The 18,297-nt window shown below is 40.0% G+C and overlaps 1 protein-coding gene across 6 annotated transcripts in view; it reads left to right on the forward strand.

Annotated features, from left to right (window-relative positions):
- The window catches only part of LOC119792947 (triple functional domain protein), a 124,629-nt gene that overhangs the window by 76,944 nt on the left and 29,388 nt on the right, over positions 1-18,297 (forward strand). For all 6 annotated transcript variants that reach the window (XM_038299806.1, XM_038299809.1, XM_038299807.1 and 3 more), the window contains 21 exons: positions 3,391-3,582; positions 3,908-4,077; positions 6,606-6,780; positions 7,925-8,120; positions 9,393-9,559; positions 9,651-9,770; positions 9,868-10,059; positions 10,131-10,280; positions 10,359-10,473; positions 11,643-11,758; positions 11,863-11,985; positions 12,064-12,258; positions 12,340-12,458; positions 13,033-13,099; positions 13,180-13,289; positions 15,390-15,459; positions 15,576-15,665; positions 15,746-15,838; positions 15,916-16,027; positions 16,522-16,712; positions 17,717-17,818. In XM_038299806.1, the coding sequence (XP_038155734.1) occupies positions 3,391-3,582; positions 3,908-4,077; positions 6,606-6,780; positions 7,925-8,120; positions 9,393-9,559; positions 9,651-9,770; positions 9,868-10,059; positions 10,131-10,280; positions 10,359-10,473; positions 11,643-11,758; positions 11,863-11,985; positions 12,064-12,258; positions 12,340-12,458; positions 13,033-13,099; positions 13,180-13,289; positions 15,390-15,459; positions 15,576-15,665; positions 15,746-15,838; positions 15,916-16,027; positions 16,522-16,712; positions 17,717-17,818 (2,865 nt within the window). The remainder of the gene's footprint in view (positions 1-3,390; positions 3,583-3,907; positions 4,078-6,605; positions 6,781-7,924; positions 8,121-9,392; positions 9,560-9,650; positions 9,771-9,867; positions 10,060-10,130; positions 10,281-10,358; positions 10,474-11,642; positions 11,759-11,862; positions 11,986-12,063; positions 12,259-12,339; positions 12,459-13,032; positions 13,100-13,179; positions 13,290-15,389; positions 15,460-15,575; positions 15,666-15,745; positions 15,839-15,915; positions 16,028-16,521; positions 16,713-17,716; positions 17,819-18,297) is intronic.

Below are 18,297 nucleotides of genomic sequence, written 5' to 3' on the forward strand. Positions count from 1 at the left end.
TGGTTCACCCCCAAGCAGCGGACTTGGGTCTCCTGAACTGGGGAAGAAGTTTCTATTACTGACGTTCAAGAAACAAGCCCAAAGAAAACGATCAACAAGAACAAGAAAAAAATGTTAAACTAATAAAAACCTGTTGATTAATGGAGAATATCATAAAATTGAGAAAAATTAGGGAAATTTAGCTGTAAGGAACAATTAGAAACTGATATAATTGATATTTTATAAACACTTTTAAAAGATGAATCTTTAATCTGAAAAAGCATAAAATCTGAGACCGAAAAGGAAAACTGGAAAAATAACATTAAAGGCATTAGGATTAAAAGCAAAAATGATTCTGCTTTTAAAAACTTGTTTCACATTTTGGAAAGCTACATAAAAGCTACTAAATAGTGGATCTATTTTGATTTTTTCCAATAGCATCTGCTGCCTCAAATATTTTTCCATCAAATACCTTTGGAAAATATTTAAACCTCAAGATTACAAGATGCGACTGCTTTTGCACCAGCAAATCCTCCCCTCCAAAGACGCACCAGGGGCCGAGTGGTCAATTATATGATTGAGCGGGACAGTTCAAACACTGAGGCTACATCAGATGAAGAGGAAGACACAGTGCGCGGCAACTCCCCTCCTTGCAAAAAACAAAAAACTGCTGATTTTGGCACAATGCCTGGATCCACAGAGAAGGCGAAAGATGGCACTGTTTGGTCCCACTGGAAAGTTGAAGACTTTTCTGTTCCTGAAACCCCACAGACTGCCTTCAATGCATCAAGAGGGCCAACAGATTCTGCGAAACGCAAAATCACAAGCCGCCTTCGCAGCTTCCTGTGTTTGTTAGATATGAACATGTTGCTGACCATCAGAGACTGCACAGTCCACGAGGCCGGCAGAACAAACCCCAGCTGGCAGATGAGTGTCTACGAGCTGATGGCTTTCCTCGCAATCCTTTTTCGAAGGGCTGCCATGGGTTACATTGGTCCCATGCGACACGTGGGCCAATAAATTCGGAAACGCAGATATCAAACCCATAATGCCTCGTAACCGTTTTTTTGAAATAAGACGGTACCTTCGTTTTGACAAAAAGAACACCCGCAAGGAACGCATACACAATGACAAATTTGCAGCAATTTCTGACATCTGGATGCGGTTTGTTCAGAACTGTGTGTCGTCCTACAGTCCAGGACAGCATGTTACTGTGGATGAGCAGCTGTTTCCGTCCAAGGTTCGGTGCCCCTTTTTGCAGTACATTGCATCCAAGCCTGACAAGTTTGGAATCAAGTTTTGGATTGCAGCAGATCTGGACACAAAATACATGTATAATGCCATCCCTTACTTGGGAAAGGATCCCACTCGTCCAAAAGGAGAGAGGTTGTCAGAGAACGTTGTTCTGAAATTGATGGAACCATTTTTGGACAAGGGAAGGACTGTAGCTATGGACAATTTCTTCACCTCTCGATCTTTGGCTAACAGGTTCCTTCAGCGAAATACAACTCTGCTTGGCACCATCAACAAAATTCGTCGGGAGCTACCAGCAACTGCAAAGGAAACCTCGGGGCGCCAGTTGCACTCCACGCAGTTCTTCAAATCTGGAAGTGCCTTGCTGACGGTGTATGTGACAAAAAAAATAAATCTGTCTGTCTTCTGAGTACCATGCATCACAGAGTGGAAATTGTGGACATTCAAAAACCAAACACTGTGGTTGATTACAATCATCTCAAATGTGGTGTTGATATCATGGACCAGAAACTGCGCAACTACTCTGTGCGTGCAGGAACACGGAGGTGGCCTATGGTTGTGTTTTATAACCTGCTTGACCTTGCCGCCACAAATGCACATGTTTTGTACACAGCGTGTACAGGATCCAAAGAAAGTTGTCGACTGTTCATGCTGGAGCTTTCAGAGGAACTCAAAAACAGGCTCCTGCAGGAAAAGACACAAGAGGAAGAGCAAAAACAGCTACGTCGTGAGATGAGAGTTTCCCAGCAGAAAAAGACTCAATGCCAGGTGCGCATACTCTGCAATAACAACAGAAGTACTGAAAGTTGTGTCCACTGTGGCAAATTTACCTGTGGCAAATGTAGGAAAGGCTCACCATGGGAATGTGGAAACTGCTAGATGGGACAATTGCATTTTACATTTTTCCACATTATATTTAGTGCTTTATCCATATGTAGACTGTTTTTCTTTATCTGAAATAAAAAAAAAACTTTCTGAGGCTATACCTTCTGTCTGTTGTTTTTCAAAATTGAGCTGTTTGGGGTGGGAATTGGGCTCCAGTCCCCCCAACTGATCTGTACAATGAAAACATCTCCATCAGCTAACAAGAATATTTATACAACAATGACCATCTGCCCTATTTACTAGAGGGCAAACAAGCAAACATCATCCGCTCACGATTTCCAGCGGAAAGCCGGCTTTGTGCTGGAAACCCGTTTCCAGCTCAAATTCCAATCTGGCGGCAGGGGGAAATGTAAAGGTTGTGGGTGGGAAGTCTAGCTCCCAGAATAAATAGGCCCAGCAGATCGACTCAGAGTTATTGAGATTTCAAGCTTGGCTTGGCTTGGCGTACAAGCTTGGCTGCAACAGACGAGCATGTGTTGTACAAGCCGTGCACAGGGACCAAAGAGAGTCCACCAAAGTTAATTCTGCTACTTGCAAATGAACTTCGTAACATTTGTATGCAAGAAAAGGCAATAAAGGAAGAACACATGAGACAGCATTGTGAGATGAAGAGACTAGGGCTGTTCCTTTTGTGACATAAATGTTACTCCAATTCTAAAGGCATACTGTTTGTCATTCTCTAAGATTAAATTTTGAATGACATAAAAAGGCGAGACAAGACAAAATACAATTATTCTTTCTTTCATATAGTGAGCTTTGCAATATAAATAAGTCTGTTGGTGAATGGACAATAGAAACAGGCTCTGCCTTGCCTTGTTGGAAAAGCATGGTTATGACTTGTTCTCAGCTCAGGAACTAGGACCACTATGATATCTGGTTGTTCAATAGGTTTGCCTAAATAAAAGATTTAGATATGACATATAAATATATTCCTGCAAAAAGGTATGATGTTGCAGGGGCAGGTACTGAAAAGTGCTTGGAACATGGTCTTGATGCCAGTTTGTTTCAGCCTTTATCCAGTCTTAATGTAGAAGGGTTGGTCATATTACAGATTATTTGCATTACAATAGGGACAGTTAGCAAGGCAGAGTGAATACACAAACTTGCAGAGGGGAGGGGGGCTTGCAGGAAAACTGAAAATCTCTGGGACATCTAGTGTTAATGAATCAATTCAGCTTTACCCCTTCTTTTTAAACACTGAGGGTAAAAATGAGCCCAACAAACCTTCTCCTCGCCTCTCTCACTCTGACACCTTTTTCTGTCTCCGCGTAGAACACATACACCAATGCAGATAAGCTGCTGGAGGCGGCTGAGCAGCTGGCCCAGACGGGAGAATGCGACCCAGAGGAGATCTACCAGGCAGCGCATCAGCTCGAGGACAGAATCCAGGACTTTGTTCGCCGCGTGGAGCAGCGCAAAGTCCTGCTGGACATGTCTGTCGCCTTCCAAACGCACGTCAAAGAGGTGGGCAGGGAGGGTGACACAGCGATAGAGTGGATGGTGGGCTGCCTGCTTGTGGAGAGGAGAGCTTTCAGAAGCCTCTTTTAGCATCAGGGAAATAATTACCTGCTGAAATAAAGCATGGGTACCAATTACTGGGAGGGAAAATTTACATAAATATTAAATAACATACACCTGTAGTGTCACTTTAATGGTAGACTGTAGATATACAGCTTAACAATTAGTTAATAAAACATTAGAATGGTTGCTTTCTGTTACATCTTGCATTTTAAAAAGCAACACGTAAGCCGGGAATTAGAATAATCTGAACAGGTTGACTGTCCTTCAGCTGTGGACGTGGCTGGAGGAGCTGCAGAAGGAACTGCTGGACGACGTTTACGCCGAGTCCGTGGAGGCCGTCCAGGATCTGATCAAGCGCTTCGGCCAACAGCAGCAGACCACGCTGCAGGTCACCGTCAACGTCATCAAGGAGGGAGAGGACCTCATTCAGCAGCTCAGGTAGACGCAGATTAACAACACCTGTCGGTGCCTTGGTCTTTTCTTAGCAAACACAGGAAGGAGAAACAGAGTTCCTGCAAGATTTTTCAATTTTCTCAATTTTCTCAGTCATCAAGGTCTTAGTCATTCCTAAAAAGTTAAAGTTACGTTAAAGTTACACTCGTTTCACTTCCCATCCAGGAAGCTTTCTCAGTTTAGTTGATTCCTTCCCGCTATCATCTCAATCCTCATCGCCATTTAGGGGACCAAAACATCTCGCCTGGTCAGCCAGGCCAACAATTACCCTAACTGCTGCATTTTCAGAGCCATAGGCCAGTATCGGGTTTTGCAGGCCAGCAATGACCTCACCGACTCCCCGTTACTGGGGGGTGGACCTGTTTTTTTCTGTTCGATTTGCCTTTTTTCTACGCCCTAACGAGGCTTTTGTTTGGGCCACCCTATAAGCCTGGAGCTCAAACCCTAATCCAGACATTTTGAATTCAGAAAGCTTTCTTGATGGGAAGCAAAACGTCTTCAAACTTGGAAAAAAAAGGCCTGTGATTTGTTTTTTAAATGTTTTTAACTTGGTCTGACCAAAATAAATCAGAAGTATACCAGAAATTTACATATAGTGAACGAAATGGCACTTAAACCAGGTTTATGCTCAAAGCGTTGAACTGAGCGAGCAGCAACTGTGACAGGCTGTGATATATATATATATATATATATATATATATATATATATATATATATATATATATATATATATATATATATATATATATATATATATATACACATATGTACTTGTCGACGGCATTAAAATTATTTCTAAGAGCATTTAAAGAGCATTTAATATAAATCACATACTATCATATAAAAATGATATTGCGAAAGATTTATCGGACATGATCAATATTGTCATAAGTATGGGAAAATATCATATACATGTATGTAAATGGAAAAATCAAGAACCTTCAGTTATATGTTTCAAAAATGAACTCAAATTCTTCTATTCATCTTTATCCTTGTTAGCTGACAAATATGGACATTTACAAAAGCTATGTAACGACATGTCACGATTTCTTGTGTTTTAACTCAAGTTAACATGATTTGTCGCACTGCCTAAATAAGTATGTCTCTGTTAATTGTTGATTTTGAATTCTACATTTGTCATGTATATATCCTTTTGGAGATTGGTTTACTATTATTTATTATAAATGCCTGTTATTTTAATTAAATTTTTTTTTTTCTGTTAATTTAATTGTACCTTCTTCCTTTGCCTTGCAAAAGTTAAGTTGAATTTCTCGTCGTTTTTTTTCTGTAAAAACGCTAAATGGAGATTCCTACTGAAACATGTAATTAATGTTATAAACAATAAAGTTGGAAAAAAAAAAAAGTTATTTACTCTCTGGGGGCTGACATTATGCTCAGCTTGCTGGACTTGATATAGACGGCTGATTAATGGATATATCGATGGAGATTCTGAAGTTCATTAAAGGGGCTTTTAACATTTGGCAGACAAAAGCAGAAAACTTTTATTCAATGCAATAATGTTATACAAATCAGCAGCAATATTGTGTTTTTTTCTACTAGGGACCGAAAATTGAACTTCTGCTCCAGTCATTTGCAGCCTCTTTTCTCCCACTATGCTCCTCTATTGAGCTCCATCCATCAATCAGTCCCTGCTGAGTCACAGCATATCCCCACCATGATACTGCCAGGCTTCTACACTGTAGTGACTAAAGAATTTCAGTGCTCTGCTGTAAAAGATAAATCCTGACTACTTAAAATATATCAGACTGATCAGTTTTGATTTTGCTTCGGCACTACTCTCCTCATGAGAGTCGTTCATCGTAGCTTTAATTTAGGCTTGAATTTGTGATTTTAAATAAAGGTGTTAGACTGGAACAGAAGCTAAATATAAGCTGTAAAGAAAAAGCTCCGTGTTTATTTTAGAAGACAGTGATGAAATGCATTTGAAGCAAAAAGCGGCGAGCTGCGAGGATGAGAGGCGGCGTGAGAGAGGTGGATGCGGTCGTCCGGCTTTATTTTTATGCAGAGGATGTTCCAGCGCCTCTCCTCTCTCTCTCTTCTCTCTTTGTGCTCGCCACCCTCTCCCTGGTGTGTTGGCTCCGCTGTGGATTCTTACATAAGCCCACTTTTATAAATGTGTGTCTAATTGTGTGATGGCCTCTTAGAGAAGCAACTGTAGCTCCACGTACCATCTGCTTTTTGCGGTCGGGATGCACACATGCTCTCTTCTTTTGAAGCCTGAGCAGGTAGCTCTGATTAGTGAGCCTGAAGCTAATCATGTACTTCCCCTTAAAACCAAATTTCTAAAGCATATAGGCTTTAACTGACCACCAATAGCTTTATATTTGATGATCAATGCAACATTTCACCAGCAGCTTATGCTGACGCAGCAGGTTGTTCAGAACACCGAACCCTGACCCTGACCGGCCGCCTCGTTTATAGCTGCACATAACTACTGTGTAGATTATTGCCTAACCATGAGTATTTTTTTATTATTATTATTATTGTTCCAGGGACTCTGCCATCTCCAGCAACAAAACACCGCACAACAGCTCCATCAACCACATTGAGAGCGTCCTTCAGCAGCTGGATGAGGCCCAGGCTCAGATGGAGGAGCTCTTCCAGGAGAGGAAGATCAAGCTGGAGCTCTTCCTCCAACTCCGCATCTTTGAGAGAGATGCCATCGATGTAAGTGGACTCAGATCCGATTTGAGGCCTGGGCTTTAGAGGTGGTCCCTGGTTTGGGATCGCAGCCTGTTCTTTATTTTTTTCTTTTCATTTGAAACCAAAACTGTACAAAAAAACTAAAACACTAGTATTTTTTTTGTTTTATTTATTGACCTGAAAAAAAGAAATAACAAACCACTATCCGGTATCTGATTTCCAAAATGATAAACAAACAAAAAATGAGCCCTCTATGGCTGACTTTCGATGATCATATTTTTTAAATAGTAGCCTTGGAGTTCTCTTTGCCCTGCGTAGGCCAAATGTTAGCTACAAAAAAAAATCCATAACAGCGTAAAATGTTTTTAATTTCTATTCATAGGAAACCTGATATTCAGATTTAGTTTTTTAGGATTTTAGGATTATAGGATTAAAACACACACAAAAGGTCTAAGAAATGTGTGTCTAATAAGTGGGAATGCTTAAGCATTCCCACTTGATTAATCTGATGGCCAGTTTGCCAAAAACAGGAAGTAAGCGGTTTCAATCTGATCGCCATAGCAACTGTTGTCATCACTATATTCACTCATTTCCATCTAGCTTGCAAATGTTACCATTAGGGAATTGAAGTGGGATGGGTGAGAATGAAGCTGCTCCAGAGAGAACCCTCTCATTTGTTTGGTTTTTACATCTCCTTCTCTTAAAGTTAACTTTTTATTTCTCAGCTCTCCTGCAGAATATTTTTTTTCACCTTCGGTTTTCCTGGGTAGGAGAAGTTACCAAGAGCAGGCCACTTGACTCATTGAAAAAGGAAAAAAAAAATCTAAAATTTGTTGTTAATTTTTTTTATTTCAACGATTTGTTATCCGTTTTTCTTGTTGTGGTTTTAAAAAAAGCATGCAATGTAGTATAGCTTAGGAAGATAAGAAGCAGTACTTACAAATAATAGAAATAAGAGTGTTTTAGTGTCTGATGCTGTTTGTTTAATAATCATTGGGTTAAAGCGTCTGCGAGGTTCAGAGGAACAAAGGTATTTATTTAATGTTTAGGTAATTTATTCAGAGCCATAGAGGAAAACACCATTTTTAATGTTGGATGTGAGAAATGTTATGATAAGAAAGGCCTTTAACTGGCTTAAAAAAAACAAAACGTTTTAATCCCTCCTCAGATTATCTCAGATTTGGAGTCCTGGAACGAGGAGCTGACGGGTCAGAAGAGTGAATTTGACACCGAAGACTTGACGTTAGCAGAGCAGCGGCTCCAGCACCACGCAGACAAGGCCCTGACCATGAACAACCTGACCTTTGATGTCATCCATCAGGGGCAGGAGCTGCTGCAGTATGTCAACGAAGTCCAGGCATCCGGTGAGCCTCCTGCTGTATTCGAAGAGGTTTTTCCTTCCAGTTTGATTGCACTGCGTTTGCCAATCAAGCCGGGGGTTAAAGCAGGTTGCTGCACAGATCTCTGTCAGCTCCATTAGTTTTCCTGTGTAGGTGTCCTGGGTCAGATTCACTCAGAGTTTGCGATGAGAGGCTCCTACTCACCAACAGTAATAACTCACCTGTGAACCTAAATGCTAATAGGTGCTCTCTGGAACCACACAAGGAGTGGTAATGTTATGCAACAAGCGCTAAACACAGAAAAGATATCAAAAGATTATAAAAATAATTTCTTTAAAGCATTTTTCAGGTCTGGATCTGTCTAAGTTTCCAGTTTTTATTCCTTATTCCATAATCTAAAAGCTGAGATTTCAAATCTGCAGAAATAAAAAGGGCTTTTACATTGATTTCTGTTCCGATATTTTACTTTTCTCTTTTTATTTTCCTACATAAAAAAATTTCAGTCACTGTCAGGACACAGCAATAAATGCACACACGGGTAGATGTTCCCAATTTTAAAGTCTTAAATCTTATATGTTTTCAATTTAGACCAATTTTCAACTGTAGGTCTTACTGATATTTAAGATTTCTTTAAAGGAGAAAGGCAACAGCAAAAAGATAAAACAACAAACCCCATGATGGATGGATGTGATAAACTGACCAACTTATTAAAACCAAATGTTCTCCAGTTTAATATTAAGAGAGTTTATTTTGAGCAAAAGTTAACGGTTAAAACCATGTCAGTAACTAGTTTATGCTGGAGGAGGTCCAGCTTAACAAACTTACCTTCAATCAGGTTGAAATTTTGGGTGATTTTTCGCTGTTGATGTAGGTTTAAACTGAACTATACTACTATTAAAAAGGTATTTTTTTTTAAATAAAGCTATTTTACAGCTTCTCTGGTTTGATAACTATCTTAGATCTGATATTTAAGTACATCTTTGGTCTTAATCCACCTAGTTTTAATGTCAAATTATTTTTTATTAGTTTTTCAAACAAAAATCAAGCAGACAAAGAATTAAAGAATCTTTTAGAACAGATTTGAGTCCAGTTTTTATGATAATGTTGATTTATAACCATCATATGGAGACCCAGATTTATATAAAGTGGATATTTGCCTGCAAAAAGCCAGTCTGTCATGTTTGCTTATTTGCTAAACAGATCATAAACTTGATGAGTAAATGCTGAATGAGGGAAAATAACATCCAGAGAAGTGACATTTTTTAAGAGCAAGATCTTCCTCATGTGTCTCTGTAGGTGTGGAGTTATTGTGTGATCGGGATGTGGACATGGCAACACGGGTTCAGGACTTGTTAGAGTTCCTGCATGAGAAGCAGCAGGAACTGGACCTTGCTGCTGAGCAGCACCGCAGACACCTGGAGCAGTGCGTCCAGCTGAGACACCTGCAGGCAGAAGTCAAGCAGGTTGGACTTAAACAAAGCTGCATATGACTGTCGCTGTTCTAAAGAGACTGAGATAAAGTCTTAGCTGTGTTTTTCTTTATGCTTGCTAAAGGTTCTGGGCTGGATCCGGAATGGTGAATCGATGCTTAATGCTGGTCTGATCACAGCTAGCTCTCTGCAGGAGGCAGAGCTACTACAGAGGGAGCACGAACAGTTCCAGCATGCCATTGAGGTAACGTAGGGCTGGATTATTCTCATTGTTCATCTTTTATGCTCATATTGCAAAGCTTGGTGACTCTATTCCCTGATTTCTTTCCATCCCACTGCAGAAGACCCACCAGAGCGCTCTGCAGGTTCAGCAGAAGGCAGAGACTCTCCTCCAGGCCAACCACTATGACATGGACCTGATTCGAGACTGTGCAGAGAAAGTGGCTTCTCACTGGCAGCAGCTGATGCTGAAGATGGAGGATCGACTCAAACTGGTCAATGCCTCTGTGGCTTTCTACAAGACCTCTGAACAGGTAGATGCTCCTGGTTTTTCTCATTTTTTTCATTATTAAAACAAACATGCTGACTGCGTTCCTCTGTTCAGGTGTGCAGCGTGTTGGAAAGTCTGGAGCAAGAGTATAAGAGGGAGGAGGACTGGTGTGGAGGAGCAGACAAGCTGGGTCCCAACTGTGAATCAGACCATGTGACCCCGATGATCGGCAAACATCTGGAACAAAAGGAGGCCTTCCTCAAGGTAAGGCTACTCTAGTGAAAGTTAGAGCAAAGCTAGTTGTTAGCTGTAGCTCTGATCAGATGGCATGTTTTTCTACAGGCTTGCACTCTGGCCAGGAGAAATGCAGACGTCTTTCTGAAGTACATGCACAGAAACAGCGTCAACATGCCGGGGATGCTGAGCCACGTCAAGGCGCCAGAACAGCAGGTTAAAAGTACGTCTTTAGGTCTTTGATTCAGTCATAAAATCTGTTGATCGATAAATAGAATTAATCAATTCATCCAAGTCAGGAATATTTTCATTATATTTCCTGCAGCTTAGAAAAAATCCAAGTAATCAGAGTGGGTACGAAGTAATAAAGGAAATATAAAGTAGTTAATGCTTTTTACTGTTAAACTAGATCACTGTTTTTGTTAGCAAACAACCAAAAGAGTGATTATTGATGAGTTTCTTATCTAGAAGTATTAACATGATTTAGGGCTTATGTAAATAAGGCTTATTTTTGTCAAAGGTTATTTTTTCTAGGTTCAAACAAAGTGTCCAAAATGGCCAAATAAACATGAGTTATAAAACCAGCAGGGAGCTCTCTGAAAATCAGTAGAGCAACTCTATTTATGACCCTTTCTTCCTTCCTTCCTTCCTTCCTTCCTTCCTTCCTTCCTTCCTTCCTTCCTTCCTTCCTTCCTTCCTTCCTTCCTTCCTTCCTTCCTTCCTTCCTTCCTTCCTTCCTTCCTTCCTTCCTTCCTTCCTTCCTTCCTTCCTTCCCTCCTCCCAGTCTTCCTTTCTTCTCTCTCTTTTTATCTCTCTTCCTTCCTTCCTTCCTTCCTTCCTTCCTTCCTTCCTTCCTTCCTTCCTTCCTTCCTTCCTTCCTTCCTTCCTTCCTTCCTTCCTTCCTTCCTTCCTTCCTTCCTTCCTTCCTTCCTTCAACTCTCCCTTACTTCCTAACATCCTTCCTTCCCTCCTCCCAGTCTTCCTTTCTTGTCTCTTTTTATCTCTCTCCCCTCCTTCCTTCCTCCTTCGCTCATCCCTCCCCTCCCTTCCTTCCTCCTCCCTCCCTCTTTACCTCCTTGCTTCCATCCTTCCTTCCTTCTCCCTCCCTCTTTACCTCCTTGCTTCCATCCTTCCTTCCTCCCTCTCTCCCTCCCGCTCTCTCTTACTTCCTCCCATTCTTCCTTCCTCCTTCATCTCTCTCCCCCTCCCTCCCCCCTTCCTTCCCTCTCTCCCTCTCTCCTCCCTTGCTTCCTTCATTCCAACCATCCTTCTTCCTTTCCTTCCTCACTCTCTTGCATCTTTAATCAGCTCTACTAATAAAGTTTATTGGCTGTTGAGTAAAATGCCTTCATTTGAAAATCTATCTAATTCATTAATTTTATTTGTGCTCAGACATCCTCAATGAGCTTTTGCAGAGAGAGAACAGAGTCCTTCATTTTTGGACCATGAGGAAACGGCGACTGGACCAGTGTCAGCAGTACGTGGTGTTTGAACGCAGCGCCAAACAGGTACATGGAGCACATCCACACGCAGGAAGTAGAAATTACGACAGGAAGTAGTGCGGCTTATTTGTAGGAAGAGACGACACTGAAATATTTGTGTGGGTATGCAGGCTTTGGAGTGGATTCATGACACCGGGGAGTTTTATCTGTCTACACACACATCCACTGGCTCCAGCATCCATCACACGCAGGAGCTCCTGAAGGAGCATGAGGACTTCCACATTACAGCAAAGGTTGGGTTTACAGCAACACTGGTTTGATGTCATCTGGAAGTATTTCACTTAATAATCTCTTTGTTTTTTCTTCTACAGCAAACCAAGGAACGTGTGAAGCTGCTAATCCAGCTGGCTGATGGCTTCTGTGAGAAAGGCCACAGCCATGCCGCCGAAATTAAAAAGTGGGTAACAGCTGTGGACAAGCGTTACAGGGACTTCTCCCTGCGCATGGACAAGTACCGCAGCAGTCTGGAGAAAGCCCTGGGCATCCCTTCAGACTCCAACAAGGCAGTACGGCTGGTCGCTCCTTCAAATATCATCCAGTTCAACCCCACATGTCTCCTCTAATCCTGGATTTTCCTTCTTTGTCAGAGCAAGGACCTTCAGCTGGACATCATCCCAGCCACCCCTCCGGGGTCAGAGATCAAGCTAAGGGACGCCGCCGCACACGAACTCAATGAGGAAAAACGCAAGTCGGCTCGCAGGAAGGAGTACGTGATCGCAATTTCTCCTGTTCAGAACATTTGAAACGACCCGTCTGTTAATCGATTCAGCAGGACTGTTTGCTTATTTTAAGAAATAAAAACAGAAACAAGTCAGCATTTCCCCTTCAGAAAGCAAGCGATTTACTGCAGAGTTAATTTAATTAATGTTTGAGAGCAGAAAGCTTACAGAAGTATAGCCTGATGCATTTTAAGAGGATGATGAACGAACTGGACCTTTGTTGTTCTTGTCGACCCTGAATAAGGGAGTTTAATGTAAATGTGAGGGAATAAATGATTATTTAAACCTGTTAGCCTTTTCTGTGCTGTGTCAGCGAATAGAGGGTGCAGGTAGAGCCGACTGTCGTTTATCTACACGCCACAGATCAGCAGCATGAATGAAGTCACTCAAGGCTGGTTTATGACTGACTTTTATGGCCCATAAGGCTTTTATTATCCATTGCAGTAAATGGATGTGGCTGGCAGGCTAAGAAGGGGTGATTGATCTTTCCCTGTTTGGATGATGACGGCATCATCAGCCGCCAATTTCTGAGTGTCTCCTTTTTTTTTTCTTTGTGTCTAGGTTCATCATGGCCGAGCTGATTCAGACAGAGAAGGCATACGTGCGAGACCTGAGGGAATGCATGGATGTAAGATAGGAAATATTTCACACCAGGCCTCAAGCTGTAATTGTGGCTTATTTGACTTTTTCAATCCTCTCATCACGCAGACTTACCTGTGGGAGATGACCAGTGGGGTTGAGGAGATTCCTCCAGGAATCATCAACAAAGAGCACATTATTTTTGGAAACATGCAGGACCTCTATGAATTCCACCACAAGTAAGAAGCAAACATGTATTAGTTTATATTTCAAATCAAAATAAGCATTTTTGATTAAACTAAAGTCATGAAAAAACTTAGTGTTAAAGTAGCAGGTAGGTGATAATAATCCACTATGTTTACTGGTCATCAGCAGCTGTGGCGACCTCTGGAGTCTGTAGGTGGAAACAATGTCCAATAAACATAGAAGCAATGTTTGCTGCCCTTCATCATGTTATAAAGATTTAAATAGCATCAATGTATTGATAAGTGGACAGCCTTAAAGAGGCGTCATTGGGCTCCTTGTTTGGAGGTCTCCATGCACCGCGTTCAGACCAGGCGTTTTAAGATGTTCCCCTTGTTTTTGCTGTAGTGGGTGTGGCCAACCCGGTGGGCTGTCCAACTGTGAAGCCACTCAAGGGGAAAATCAGCATAGTGCGCCATAAATGAACATTTTAGTCATTTTGTTTTTCTGTCATAAAATAAAAACAGGTAAATGTACAGTCATCCAAAGAGCAGCTTTTTTTGGCCTCTAAGCAAACCTCTGGATCAGTGTAAGTCGAATAAAATAAGAGCAAATAAAAACAGAATAAATCAAATGTATTTGAAACTGAAAAAAAAAGGTTTAAAAAAAGACCAAAAAATGATGAAAGTAAGAATAAAAATGGTTAAATAATAATAAAGGTAGGGAAAATAGAAACATTTGGGAAAGAAATGAGAGACTAGAGAAAATAAGATAAACAAAATTAAATAAAAATATAAATATGAAAATTTAGATAACTTAAAAAAAAAAAGGATGTAAAATAAAGCATTTTAATTGCTAGGCAAAACACTGTTCTGTGTATCATAATGCAGATTTAACAAATATATTGATGCTAGGTTTTAAGTTAGTCCAAACGCAGGTGGAATCGCCTTTAACTAGCTGCCAAATGAAAAGCAGCTGAGGAGAGGAGCTGTTTCAAGAATCCTGGAACAAACAAAGCATTTTACTGCTAAATGTTTTCAACCTGCACGTCCTAAATGTTACGAAGTCTTTCAGGAAAACTGTGAAAGTAAAAATCTGCATATTTTCTAATGTGAATTTTGTGAAAATAAACCAAATACAAAAATCAGTGCAATTAAGGACATTATGTCGCTGAAGGTACAGAATTTGGAGCCAGCCATTGTTACTTGGCTGATTAAGTTAGCAGCCTCAGGGCGCTCATTAAGCCAATACAGCTAATTTGTTGAAGCATAGAATCTTTTCTCGCTAGCTAGTGCTGAAAGCGGAGGTCTTCAACAGGGGGTTCACGGAGGTACCGCATGTGGGTCGCAAAGCTTTGGTTGATTACACTTTTTTTTATATTTCTCATGCAATTTTTTCACTAATTGAAATGTCTTTAAATCCACATTAAGATGAATTCAAAACACTGTAGTAAACGGATAAATGGAGGCAGAAGATGTTGTTCAGTCATCAATGCACACATTCAGCGACACACGGGAGCTCTTTCAAACTGGGCACCGTTTCATTCATAACACCTGTCCCATCAACCAAAATTTAGAATCAGAAATACTTTAATAATCCCAGGGAGAAATTACTTTCGTTACATTACTCCATTTGTAATAGAGTGACCAGATTAATTTAACACAATTTCATACAATATAAATAACTAGAGGATCCCCGCTCCATCTAGCAATCAGTTTGGGGGTCCTTAGCCTGGAAAACGTTGAAACCTCTGCTGTAAAGTATTGCCGCCCTTGTTTTGTAAAGCATTGCTACTTGTTGACTAAACAAGTACTAACCTAGAAGGGTATTACTACTTTTTGCAAGTTGCTGGACAAGCTTTTCTCACTTCTTAGAAAAAGAAGGTGGTTTCAATCCCCCCCCTGTGGTAGAAGTATCTGGTCGCACACATTCAGAACTGGTGCAATAACATTTACATATCTGATGATGTCACACATATTAGTGAGACATTAAAGGGTCTAAAGAAAATCCTTTCTAGGTGTTAGAGTTGTCAAAAATGCAGTTTGGTGGATGTATAACCCCACCCCCCAAATGAATTATTTTTATGCAGTTATTTTTATACATTTTTTTTTTTGTATACTTCATGATTTCATCTCACAATCTTAAATATATTTCAGCATTTTCCTCAAGGAGTTGGAGAAATATGAACAGCTTCCAGAAGATGTCGGCCATTGCTTCGTCACATGGGTATGTTTATATGTTTGCCATATAGACAGATTCTGTCCTATTTTTTGAGGTTAATGTTTTTGTTCGTTTTTTTACCTAAAGCTGACATTTAATCCAACATTTCTCTCTCCTCTCAGGCCGATAAGTTCCAGATGTATGTGAACTACTGTAAGAACAAACCAGATTCTACGCAGCTCATCTTGGAGCACGCTGGGAACTACTTTGACGTGAGTAGCACTTAGAAGCGACGACTACATTATCAGTTCTTACGGGCAAAAGTGATCCAGACTTTTCTGTTCGATGACAGGAAATCCAACAGCGGCACCGACTGGCCAACTCCATCTCCTCCTATCTAATCAAACCAGTGCAGAGAATCACCAAGTACCAGCTTCTACTGAAGGTAAGCCTTTTGACCACACATCAGCAGTGCTGTTCTTTAGTTTCCATTAAGGATTTCTGTGTCCTTATGTGTTTTAGGAGCTCCTGACGTGTTGCGAAGAAGGTAAAGGAGAAATTAAGGACGGCCTGGAGGTGATGCTGAGTGTTCCCAAGAGAGCAAACGATGCCATGCACCTTTCTATGCTGGAGGGTTAGTGCTGCACATCCTTTCTCCTGCTTTTATAGATGAGGGTTCAACCTGCTGATGATCGTTTAATCAGGAGGTCTTGCTAAAGCTAGAGGCTTTAAAACTACAGTGTGTAATTTTAAGGTGTTCTAGATTGAGCATATTGACATATGATACTTTTTTTTTTGGTTTATCTTAAATGTAAAATTGTAATTTTTTTTTTTTTTTTTTTTTTTTTTTTTTACAATTTTGATATAATTACTGCTCTATGTATGTTGTTCTGTCAGGTAAAAGCATGTTTTAAAGCCTCTATACTCTAGTTAACAATTAATCAATTACTAAATTAGTTGAGGATTATTTAATTAATAGATTAATCACGATTAATCCGATGAATTGTTTCGGCCATATTGCAAACCATAAGTAGCTAATTTTATGCCTGACAATAATATGTTTTTTGTAGATGAGAGACAGTGATGTTCTAGAACTCATTTCCATCAACTGTGCTTTTATTTCTTCAGGATTCGATGGGAACATCGAGACTCAGGGCGAGCTCATCCTCCAGGACTCGTTCCAGGTGTGGGATCCCAAGACTTTGATCCGTAAAGGCCGAGAGCGCCACCTCTTCCTCTTTGAGATGTCTCTGGTCTTTAGCAAGGAGGTGAAGGATTCAAATGGGAGGAGCAAATATATCTACAAGAGCAAACTATTTGTAAGTAGGAGAAGATGGGTCCACACACTCATCTTCTATCTCTTTATGTTTGTATCTGAATTCAATCATAGATATTTGGTTTGCTTCGTCATGGTAACATTTTAGCCAATTTTCTTTTTTTATTCAACTGGAAACATGGATAAATGCAGAGTCTTCCATAGAGGAAATTTTATAGCTTTTTTATTCTCTAAGCAAAGTTTTAAAAGTGATCAGAGTACGACGAGAAGTACAAAAAATTTTATGAAAATTAATGAAATGGATACAAAATGGATCAAATAAGTAATTTAAAAAACTTAAAATTAGATATAATTATTAAAGTTAACAATACTTAATAAAGTAACAAATACAAAAGTTAAAAGAACAGAGATATTAGAGATAAATAAATGGCTAAAAAATTAGCTAAAAATAAACATTTGAGAAATTTTAATAAATTGGAAAAGTTGCTATGAATTAAAATGAGAAATAAAGCATTAATGTTACGATTTTAAGTTAAACGTTATAGCATAGTTTTCTCAAAGATCGCAAGCAAGCTCCACAGTTCTGATTTAAAAAATAATGAAATAGCCCTTCTTTAGCAGCTAAATTAAAAAGGAGTACACATTGAATGGTTTCATCATTTTATGTCCTAAATGTTACTGAATCTTTCAGAAAAACCTTGTAGGTAAAATCGGGATATTTTGGGATGTGGGGTTAGTTTTTTTAAACACCTTTTCACTGCTTTAACAAAGAAATCCTTAGTTATTCCACTCAAAGCCAGGAAAACTAATTTAAATGAATTGATTAGCTGATATAGAGTTATTGTGAATTTCTCAGTATTTTTAATTTTTTTTAAAAGATAAGGCCTCAGCAGTGATCATAGAGAGTCAGTCATTTCTCTTTAGATATCCCAGAAGACTCAAAGGAAATGTTCCAGATGAAATATCCCCCTCTATCCCCCTCTATCCTCATCAGTTAACTGCTGCGGTGGCCTTTATAAAAATGCTTCTTGCTTCTTTCCTATGTAGACGTCAGAGCTTGGGGTGACGGAGCACGTGGAAGGAGATCCATGTAAGTTTGCTTTATGGGTTGGAAGCACCCCGACTTCCGACAACAAAATTGTCCTCAAGGTAAGGAATAAAAAAATATTTTTTCCCCCTCATTCTTCTTCTGAAGTTTTGACTAATACAGTATTAAGAGGAAATAGCTCAGAGCTTTGTGAAAAATGTGACAGTTGGATCCTTTATTGATGACTCAATATGACTCAGCAGGGTTGATATCTAGCCTTAAATCATCTGTATTGGTCAAATCTAAAATGTCTATCTTCTCCCAGCTCTTTATTCTTCCCTTCCTGCATTTCTTTAAAAGTTCCCTTTAAGCTCTCCTCTGTCCTCTGGCTCTCTCTGTCATTGTCGTCCTGCAGTCAGATTCTGCTTTCTTCCATCTGTTGAACACATCTGTAAACCTAGGGCTGTGTTTTCTGTGGATGTTTGTATATCTAACTCTCTATGTGGGCTGATCTGCTTCCACCAACGCTGATGACATTGTCGGCTCACCAATGCCCCTCTGTAACACTTCAGAAAAGCAGCAACTTGTCTCCTCTTTGACG

The sequence above is a fragment of the Cyprinodon tularosa genome, unplaced genomic scaffold (genome assembly GCF_016077235.1).
Source record: "Cyprinodon tularosa strain WSP-4 unplaced genomic scaffold, ASM1607723v1 ctg435, whole genome shotgun sequence".
Taxonomy (NCBI): Eukaryota; Metazoa; Chordata; class Actinopteri; order Cyprinodontiformes; family Cyprinodontidae; genus Cyprinodon; species Cyprinodon tularosa.